This window comes from Zeugodacus cucurbitae, chromosome 4 (genome assembly GCF_028554725.1).
Source record: "Zeugodacus cucurbitae isolate PBARC_wt_2022May chromosome 4, idZeuCucr1.2, whole genome shotgun sequence".
Classification (NCBI taxonomy): domain Eukaryota; kingdom Metazoa; phylum Arthropoda; class Insecta; order Diptera; family Tephritidae; genus Zeugodacus; species Zeugodacus cucurbitae.
Genome location: NC_071669.1, coordinates 8,299,412 through 8,310,174, shown reverse-complemented (window position 1 = coordinate 8,310,174; position 10,763 = coordinate 8,299,412). Strand labels below are relative to the sequence as shown.

Sequence of the window (10,763 nt, the reverse complement as noted above, 5' to 3'; positions counted from 1 at the left end):
CAATTATACAGTAGTTGTTGGTAATCGATAATTGATAGTGCGTCCGATAGTCGTTGCTTTGTTTGTTATATAGATAGTAGCGAGTCAATAAGCTGTTAACACAAATGGGCCGCAGGCAATAAGGCTTCAAAGCGCGAGTGAGTGGTAAAGTGCGCGCGCGGAAGTGTATACCCCGACCATTTGTCTACAGACATTGCCACTGGGCAATTTACCACAGCGGCACAAAACGCCTTAGCGGATGTGTCCCAAAGCTGTGTTAAATGCTAATTAGTATTTATGCTTTATTTTGAAATTTATATGCTAATGCATTGCAACTCAGAAGTAGTGGTGCCATTGTTCAAAGTAAAGGATAGACATAGGCTTATTCGAGGCTTAATAGTTTTGTAAAGTAATTAAAACACATTTAAAGCGATTTAGAAGCGCTCAGCTGTTTACAATTAATAATGAACGATTTTGCAAAATTTTAGTTAATCTCGAGATTTCGATATTTTGATAAAAGTGATCCCGGCATTTCGGGATTATGTTTACACATCACTTTATAAATAAAATTTATTGATTTTGAAAAATATTTGTGAATACCGAAATTTCGGGATTCTGATAAAAAAATTATCCCGGCATTTTGGGACCCTTTCTTTCTCCCTCTATTATTATCATATGTACTAATAAGTTGTTTATAGTTAATTTTTATTTTGTTTCGGAATCCTGTACACTTGTGACCTATATCACAATTCTTAGTGAGATAACGACAACAATTCAATTGATATTCAGAACAAAAATATAATTAGTTTTATTTATAAATTTCTTAGCATTATCTCTCCGACATACCACTCAGTTATCTTATTTCGCGTTAGATAAGTGGAGAAGTTTTTTAGTCGCGATATAAACTAATAAGAATAAGAATTCGAGAATTGATTAGTCACATACGGACCTGCTATTCTTTGATATTTCTTAATGGATTTTTTATTTGGTTTATCTTCTCCTCCTCTTTGAATGTCTCTACATCAATCTAAATGGCTTCGTCTCAATATTTTCTTGCGTTCCAGTCGTTCTCTTCACAAACGCTAATATTATATTTATAATCTCATATCCAAATCCTTGAATGGCCGCGAATTCCGGAAAAGTTCCTAACATGAGCTAACGCAAGATTCTTGATTCAATAAAGTCTTTCATGGGAATACATGATTTGAAATGTTTTTTATTCCAGATCGTCTTTATTAATGAATATATTTACAAAACGCATAAAACATAACAAAATCCCATTCAAGTATAGAGGAGAAACAAGCTCAACAGCAATATTTTCACCGCGTCTAGATACTCATTTGTATATCATCCAATTCTAATTGCAAACCGCATGGCGGTACCCACACCCAATCGATCCATGGTATACATTTATTAGTAGTACCACTATAACCGGTTTGGCTTGGACAGCGTTCAGAAGTTGGTTCACCAGCACCTCGACAAACCCAATAACGTGTTGGATCCCAGAAATTACGATACGTTTGACCATTCGAGTTTGCCGGACACACCGGCTTGCCATCGCTATCGGGATCGCATTGGTCGTCGGCAGCGTAGGCAATGGTGATCAAGAGCGCCATGTAAGGGACTAAATGCAAAACTATAGAGATAATTTAGTAAAGTTTCCGAAGGCAGCTAGTTATGATTTAAAAACTTACGGGACTTCATGTTGTTCGATTATTGAAAATATGTAGATCGAAGAGTTTCTACCACTGTTTTTACCACAATAGGCGATGTCTTATTTATAGCAAAAAGTTGCGACTGCATTTCTGGGTCAAGGAAGTTGATTGATATTAATGCAATTCTGATTAGATGACATATTTACCTGGATTTAATCGATATTACTTACTGTCTTAGATTTTCTATGAATCGTTTACATTGTTGAGATTATCTATTGCAGTTCTCAAGTGTTTCAAATCGGGTCAATTGCAAAAGCAAATAATTTTTCAAGTATGCAATTTCAATAGATAGCTACATATGAGATAATAGTGGATTTAAGGCTCGACTACACTTTATGCCGATACGACTTATTGCCCAAAATTAAGGAAGATGTGAATGTAAGACTTCAATCTGGACTACCTAAGTAGTTGCTACCTCTTTGAAGAACCAAAGGATGCGGTAATATTATCTTAATTGAGAAAAGCCAAATAAGGTTGGCTTAATACGAATAACGGGATCATGGGAATGTCTTAAAATCCATGTCCGAAGAGTTTAAATAAGAGGTTTCTTGATCAGTAATCTTCATCTATTTACATATCTACGAAGTTAAAGATCTTGTAATCAATGAACAGTTGTAATTAAATTCTGTCGAAAAGAGAACTTCCTAAACGACTGGAGCTGGGGTTCACAAGATCCGATTATAGTTTGAAGTTTTATTGGAAACTGATCAGATAAAGTCGAATGTCTGTTACATAATCTAATTAGGGGTCTTGAAATAAATGTTCCATTTTCCCTCCCGGGTATTGAATAGAAATGATATTTGGGAAGGAGTTCCTTTACTAATGTCTATCTTGCTCTCTTCGTCTTCGTTTTTTTCATTACCGGTCTCTTTTCGGCTCTTGTTTGATTTTTCGTTTGGTTCTCAGTCGACAGATCGTGAATTCCAATCTTGACTGAGGTAAGGTTATTAGAGCAGGTTCTCTCTTAACAGAAATTGCTCTTTAAGGGTCATCATTAAACTTAGCGATCTTTCATGACTTTAAGAAGCGCCTCACAAAAATGCATAAATTATTCTCCACCCCATATTACTATTGTTCTCCTGTATGAGAAGCTCGGCCTAGTATTTGGTTCAAATTGCCACCGAGCCTTTCAATTTTTCACAGTGTATTCTTAGAAACACTTAAAGCTGATAAAGACACGCACGTGCCAATGCAACAAGTAATGATAAGACACATCGCAAATGAAACGAACACGCCAGCCGTACTGAGTGTACCGGAATTTCAAGTGCATATTGTTAGTATATCCTTATCAGCTGTACAATTAGCTGGTTTGTTTTAACGAAATTGGAACAGTTCGGAGTAATTAGATATTTGTACCTCTTTATACTCGAACATATATATATACCAATGCTTATACATTTATATTAGTAAACACGCAATGGCTTTTATTTCTTGTTTCTTCCACGAAAGAAGTGCAAAAAAGCCTTGCAAAATAAAAACTATTTTTATTCAAAATTTGTTCATGACAAAGAAAAACAAATTTCGGCTGCAACATAGAGCGAAAACATGTCATTCGGCGTGATAAAATCTGCAATTTGCAGCGACAATGCGCGTTCGATGCGAATTGCTGCACCGAAATGGTTGCTTGCTTTGCTACTTTTTTTGTTGCTTTTTGGCACATGCTAATCTATAAATTGAAATCGCCTAACTGTTATACAGGCTGCTGTCAATAAAATGGCAGCAGCGGCTTTTATTGCCTTATAGTCATAGATATGACTTTCCTTTTTTCCTTTGAGTAAGCTCTCTAATCTATATTAAGATCTGGTAGTAGATGCAAATTCAAATCAAATTCTAGTCAAATCACTTTTTTTGTTGGTAATGTGCATATGTAAGTCATGTGTCAAATATTTTAAGGATTTCACAACTTTCTTTCATACCAATTTCTTTCAGCTCACAGACTTAACACTCTAAGGTCTTACCAATCTTCTAAAAAAACTCATTTTCATTATAAGTTGTTTTCATCTAATTTTTTACAATGAAAAACGGTTAATTACTTTGGGGGTAATGAATGATGCAGCCCGAACTTCCCTGCACATCATTGGGTCCAGTTAAATAAGTTCAGCCCATTCTTGACTAAGCTTCTATGATGAGATGTATGATGCATATGTCATATGGTCCTTCAAACAAAACTGACTCTGGCAACCAAACTATAGCTTTCCCAGTATTGTTTGTTTAAAGAAACTGGATCTTCATATTAGATTTTCGAAATCTTTGAAAGAGGTAGCTCCAGATATCTTTATTACTAAGTGAAACTTTAAATCAAATTCCGTCATAAAGAAACCTTTCTGGAAACTGTGGATCTGGTTCATCAGCTTTGATTATCATAGAAGTTATGCTGTAAACTCGTCAGCAAAGAAATCTTCCAAAAACTGTGTATAAGGTTCATCAGATACAATTATCATTGAGGTTTTACTGGAAACTCGTCAGATAATGACGACATTTTCTTGTAAAACCGACAACTATAAAGTCTTAAAAACACTTTTCTAGTTTTCCATATCTTTCAGACGAGTTTTCAATACAAATGAAGTTTGAAAAGCTTTTCTCTTATAATTCTATGCTCTCTCTCTTTCTCTCTACATCGTAGCCTTTCAAATAGGCTTTTGAGACCTTTTAGCACATATTCAGATTCAGCAAATGTTAGCTGAATAAAGCGCTGAATATCAAAATATCTGAAATCAGATTAGTGTGAGGTTACAATTCAGTTCTTCTCCAGAAAAAGTCTAAGTCTTCATCTTCCTTTTGGTAATATGACATCAGTATGCCGAAAAAAAGAAGATCTGGTGAACTCACGTGAGCTCAGCAAATATATTTTAATATTAGAGCATATCGAAGAGTTAGTATAAGTGAGTTACTAAAACAACTACCAAAACCTGTCTATATACTAATATATCATATTGTCTCCAATAGCTTAATATGCATACTAAGAAAAAGTTTCCGAAACAAGATTCTTCAATTAGTAAAATATTTGAAAACTTTGTTAATAATTAATAATATTAGTTTATCGAAGTCACACTATAGCGGTTTTAGTAGAAGATATATGTAAAGCAATATGAATTTGAGACTCGACGCACACCACTCAAGCGGATAAAACCAACTGACATGACACGTTTGGAGAAAAGCGTCTTAATGGCTGCTTTGGAGACGAAAATATTTATAACTTTGGTGAGGTACACCTGCATCTTACTACATTAACTAGAAGAGTTGCACGCGCCGTGTTCTTCCGACTGCAAACGGCACTCAAATGTGACAGCTAACATGCGTCACACGCGGATGTTGTGCCCGCATCTGATGTTGCATGTGGCATGCGGACACATGTCACAACAAGATTTGATGATTTAATTTTGGATTTACTTTTTCGGTTTTTGGTAACTTGTTTCCTACCATTAATCTACACTAAATTGCTTAGAAACCGAAATAATCACTTTAAACTCATTTCGAGTCCGGAAAAGCGAAATTTAAAAATTGCTGCACTCGCAATGAAAAAGCGTAAAAGATAATACGACGACGTACAGCCCGAGAAATCTCTAAGCTTTGGGGTTCATTGATATTTGTATTATATTATAATTTGTTGTGCCTCCATCTTGAGCGCGACTTGTAAACACGCCATCTGTTTGACAAGTAAATTATACGACAAATACTCGTAGTCTGTGTTCTTTTTTGGGGTTTTAAGCCAATGGGCATTTACAGACGCGTGCTAAGCAATCAAAATGTATTTGTGATAAATCTGAAATTTTAGTTGCTTTGATTTGAAATGCCTTGACGTTGCTTTGACACATGTATACACGTACAAATGTCGCTTAATAATTGGTTTTGTGCGTAAATCCATTAATCATTCACATTCCATTAGTTGACAGTTTCGTGTTTGTCTAAATATTGAGATATCATCGGGTTACCATATTTTTAGTAACGAAATTTGCATATTATTATATAATATTCATGTTATTTGAGGCACTAAAATGTATATTGACTTGTTTAAATAGGTTTGGGATTAAGGTCGTTAATTTAGATTGTTTTGAAGAGATCTATTTTTAGTTACTATGATCTAAAGAGAGAGTGTAGCCGAAAATTTGAGATTCTCATCAGTAAATTCTCGTTTATTTGTCGTTAGATCTTTCCTTCAAAAGTAAACCGCTTTTAAATAATATGGTCAAACCCTAATGAGTTTATAGAATGATTACGGTTTCAAGGAAACTTAACAGACACACCTTTTATAAGTATTATTCGCCTTCGGATGTTTTTCAGAAGTAAATTTTAACGAACCTGTCTGACTTTTAAGATCTCGTTTTCTCAGCGAAAACTAAGAACATCAAGTCAATCGCCGTTTGAGCTGAATTTAAAGTTCGACATCAGTTCGAGTATAGTTCCTTATTGAAGTACTTGCACTTTGAAAACTTTGTGGTTTAGGACCATTAGATCAGCTGATAAACCCCTTAGGTTCTCAATCTGACGTCTAAAGAGTTGTTACTGATCGATAACAGTTTCAAAGTCGATAACTTTTTCCAAGAACAGACCTTTAATGACAAGTCCCAAACTCTAAAATTCCCAAATTTCGAATGATCATTTAAATGATAAAATATCTCCAATTCCCAGATTATTTAGTGAAGAACACTGTCCAGTTGAAGTCCCAATTTTCACTTTATATTAGATATTTACTGGTACTCTTCGGAATGTGAATTTTGGATGAAAATTTAAGTCACAGTTTCGGTGTAAAAGAAATTACAGTTCTTCTGTAGTAATATTGGTCGACGTAGATTCAGTTTCGGATCTACGAAGACGCACTCTGTCACATCGAAATAATAGTCTAATAATGCCGATCCCAGTCTGCATTCTCACATCAGTCTTCCAGTCCATGATCCGTTTGGACTCTCCACATAAAACTATCTTGGAAAATTTATAAAACTCTCGAATTTCATAAGGAACCTTAGGTTAGGGTTAGGTTAGATTTGTAGGCAGATCTCTGTAAAAACAGAATATCTCACTTAGACAGCCTGTCCATTGTGATACCAATAAAACTCCTTGTGGATCAAAGACCTTTAAGATTCAGCAAAATGCTTGGAATCCGTTACAAATTTCTTAAGACGGCTAATGTCGATTCCAGCCAATTCACTAGGATCGCCGAAAATAGGCCTTCGGAGGTGTTTCAACCTCAGTCTGGCAAAAGCTGGACAATGAAGAGGGAAATGCTTAGATGATTCCACCTCGCCTTCCTCCATACAGCTTTGGCAACTTGCATCTGCCACGATCCCAAGTCTCAACGCACGAGTACCCATTGGACAATGTCCAATGATCGCGATGAGATGGACCTTGCACAGGGAAAGCAGTTGAAAGGACCGCTTTCGGTACACAGAGGGCCAAAAGACCTCGCCACTGCACAAGTTGTGGTAGTTGATCAGCGTTTGACGAGCTCGTGCGTAGTCTGCATGTCCAGCGCTCTTGCGAAGGTGGACCATGGACAACCAACGCGTTTCCATTCCGACGTCAATGTAGCTAGGGTACCCTTTCTTGCAAGCTTGTCCGCTATATAGGACTATATATAAGGAACCTTATTTTATTTAAATTTTTGTTTTATTTTCCTGCAAGATCAATGGATCTGGGATCGGAAGAAAATATGTATATGGCTAGAACCAAGATCTCGAAGGAAAAGCACTTTCCTAGCTTGAGAGTATATAAGGTATAGCAAAATTGGCTCCAAAGGTGCTTCGAAGAAGGGAGTTTTACTAAAATTATTCGTAATATCAAACTGGTATGACCATTTCGGAACTTTTCTACCAGTTCTTAAAAGCCAAAAAATAAAAATTTTGAAAAATATTAACACCTGTGTAATAGTTAAACTTCTGACACACCGCTAGCAGGCGGAACCAATAAATGCCTTCCGATTACCCACAAATAGACCATATTTGGACTGGTTTCGTTGTAGCGAAGTCATAGGAAGCTTTTGGGGGATTCAAAGTAAAAATGAAAATTTTAAATATTTTGTAGTAAACAGTATATAAATACATACACATAGTAAATTTTATATAAAAAACTTTTGTAGCGACGCAAATTATTCAAATTACTATTTATCACTGACAAGCTTTCATTCATGCATATGCATTATTAGTAACTGTAGATATTAGTAAATAGTTGAAAGCATAAAAATGCATAAAAATATTATTTATGACATGCCGAACATTAAGGAAATGCTCAATTGCCTGCAGCCAAGCTTTTGCTGCACAACACGACGTTTTTTTTTTGGTAATGCGCATGCGCAGCGGCGCATATCAAACAACCCGAATATAATCGTAACGACTGACTACAAGCTCGTAGTCGGTATGGGCACGTACACCAGGCGCAGGTTAGTTAGCGCCACTTATTAGCATTTCACGATTTGTTTTTGTTTGTATTTTTAAGTTTTTTTAATTTTTTTTGGTAATCGTAAACTTGACACACCTACTACAATTCTTAAATGCCTATAAACTGTTGAAGTTGTAAAAATTTTCCAGTTTTTCGATTTTTTATTACCGTCAATGTCATGCTACTTACATAGCTTATTACTCAAACACACGTTGACTGAGTAGTACGGCATATATTTATTTATTTATTTTGCTTTCTTTGAATTAGCCATGCTCATTGATTTTAGAAATGTTTATTTTAATTGTCACATTGACTTTTACGCTTCAACAGTCTACGGAGAAAACGTATATTATATGAGGTATGAGGTAAGAGGGTTCAACTGGGTTATAGAACAACTTTTGGAAAAAATTTATACTAACTTGCTTCAATTGTGGGAGTATTTCTTAATATAATCAAATATTATGTTATGCAATGTTGATTTAATTGTCTTTTAAAAGGAATTAATTGTTGTGTTCCCACAATAAAAAAGTGTTTTGGACTCTATATTAAACTTTCAGACAATAGGGAGAAATCTAAGTGATTGGCGTTGAACCGTTTAGCCGGTTATAGCCGAATCGATGATAGCGCGCCACTCCTCTTTTTCAGTTGGAGATCCCAAGTGTAACCAGTTCGCTCTCAACCTGGTCCCTCCAACGAAGTGGAGGCCTTCCCCTTCCTCGGCTTCCTCTGGCGGGTACTGCATCGAACACTTTCAGAGCTGGAGTGTTTTCGTCCATTCGGACAACATGACCTAGCCAGCGTAGCCGCTGTCTTTTTATTCGCTGAACTATGTCAATGTCGTCGTATAACTCGTACAGCTCATCGTTCCATCGTCTGCGGTATTCGCCGTTGCCAATGTTCTGAGGACCACAAATCTTGCGCAAAATGTTCCTCTCTAAAACTCCTAGTGTCGTTGCATCTGATGTTGACATTGTCCAAGCTTCTGCACCATAAAGCAGGACGGGAATGATAAGCGACTTGTAGAGTTTGATTTTGGTTCGTCGAGAGAGGACTTTACTTTTCAATTGCCTATTAATAGCACCTGTTGGCAAGAGTGATTCTGCGCTGCATATCGAGGCTGACATTGTTGGTGTTGTTGATACTAGTTCCCAGATATACGAAATTATCTACAACTTCGAAGTTATGACTGTCAACAGTGACGTGGGAGCCAAGACGCGACGTCTGTTTGCTTCATGACAGGAGATATTTCGTCTTGTCCTCATTCACCTCCAGACCCATTCGCTTCGATTCCTTATTCTTGCGGGAAAAAGCAGAACAAACGCGCGGTTGCTGCTCTACTACTATACTACTTTTATATACCCATGAAAATCGAAATAATTAAAATTATTTTAAACACTAAACTATGAGAACTTCACAAGTATCTAAAGAGAATAGAATCCGTAATAGAACTTCCCTATAAATGTTTAAAAACAATGTCTAAGTTCTCAAATACAAATTGACAGATAACGGTGCCTATCTTCCCGATAAAAATATAACTGAAGTTCATTACTTCCTTCTTAAACTCTCCTCATGTTCAATATAAAAGATATACAAAGGAACCTCATTTCAAAGACAGACATAAAACTACGATCGTTCTGTGATGATCTCTATGAAGTACCGGGCCAAACACTACATATCAAGTGGTTTTACACCTGTATTAAGGAAAAAAGGAAAATCTCCAAAGGTATTCTTGAAAGTCGAGATTATGAATTGATGTTTTATTATCTGAGGTCTTAGTGCTAATAGAGGTGTACAGTCTCATTCGATATTTCCAGTGACGATCTGTTGAGATCGAGAAATTTTATATTTCTTCTCGAATTGATCTTTCTTGCCAAACCGATTAGTTGTCCGAAAAGTCTAGTGATGTTCTAATGAGGTCGTGAGGTTTTTTTCTTCCCCTTGATTTTATCTTATCTTCCGCGCCAATACTTTGCTCTCTAGGTCTGGCGACGATTTGATAAAACTGTGAGGTTTTGTTCTTCTTCGCAACATCTTCATTCTTGTCAAACCGATCTTTTGCTCTGCATATCAGTTGATGATCTGGTACAGTCCTCGAATTTCTAGACTAATTCACCCTTGACGAACTAATATTCATCGAGAAATCGACAGAGTTCTGTAACCTCGCTAGAAATCAGTTAAGAAATCCACTCAGTATAGTCTCACATATACTGTTTTCTGATATTATTTTAGCTCCTCAATCAATAAATCTTTGATGTAGTCTAGGTAGGGATGACAGCTTGAGTATTTCTTAATTGTTTTTGACCGCGTCTGGCCTGAAACTACATATTTTGCGGGACTACTTTTACCAGATCTTTTAGCAATTTGTACTTTGTGACTCTTTGGCGAAACTATTGTAAGTCTTCCTAAGAATAAAGATATTGATCTTGCTGATTACCTTAGGACAGTTAAATACGAAAGGACCTAAGAAATTTATTGACCGGAACTCGTTCTATATACGAGACTAGCCAGTCACCACTCTCATATCTCAAGTTTTTACAATTAAATATCATGATTCTTCATTAAAAATAAATGTAACTCTCCTACAATATTTTCGTTGAACTCATTTACCTTTCTTCAATACTCTGAATTACAAAAAAAAAAAGAAAACAGAGCTCAGAACTCAGAACTCTGGCAAATCACTGTCGATCATTTGGCCAA

General features: G+C 36.0%; 1 protein-coding gene across 1 annotated transcript; it reads right to left on the bottom strand.

Moving 5' to 3' along the window:
* Nucleotides 1-1,203: 1,203 nt before the first annotated feature.
* Nucleotides 1,204-1,683, bottom strand: LOC105208745 (uncharacterized). The gene is made up of 2 exons (XM_029038056.2): nt 1,674-1,683; nt 1,204-1,603 (listed from the first exon to the last, which is right to left on the bottom strand). The coding sequence occupies exons 1-2, from the start codon at nt 1,681-1,683 to the stop codon at nt 1,308-1,310; spliced, it is 306 nt and encodes a 101-aa protein (XP_028893889.2). The 3' UTR covers nt 1,204-1,307.
* Between the last annotated feature and the right edge of the window lie 9,080 nt (nt 1,684-10,763).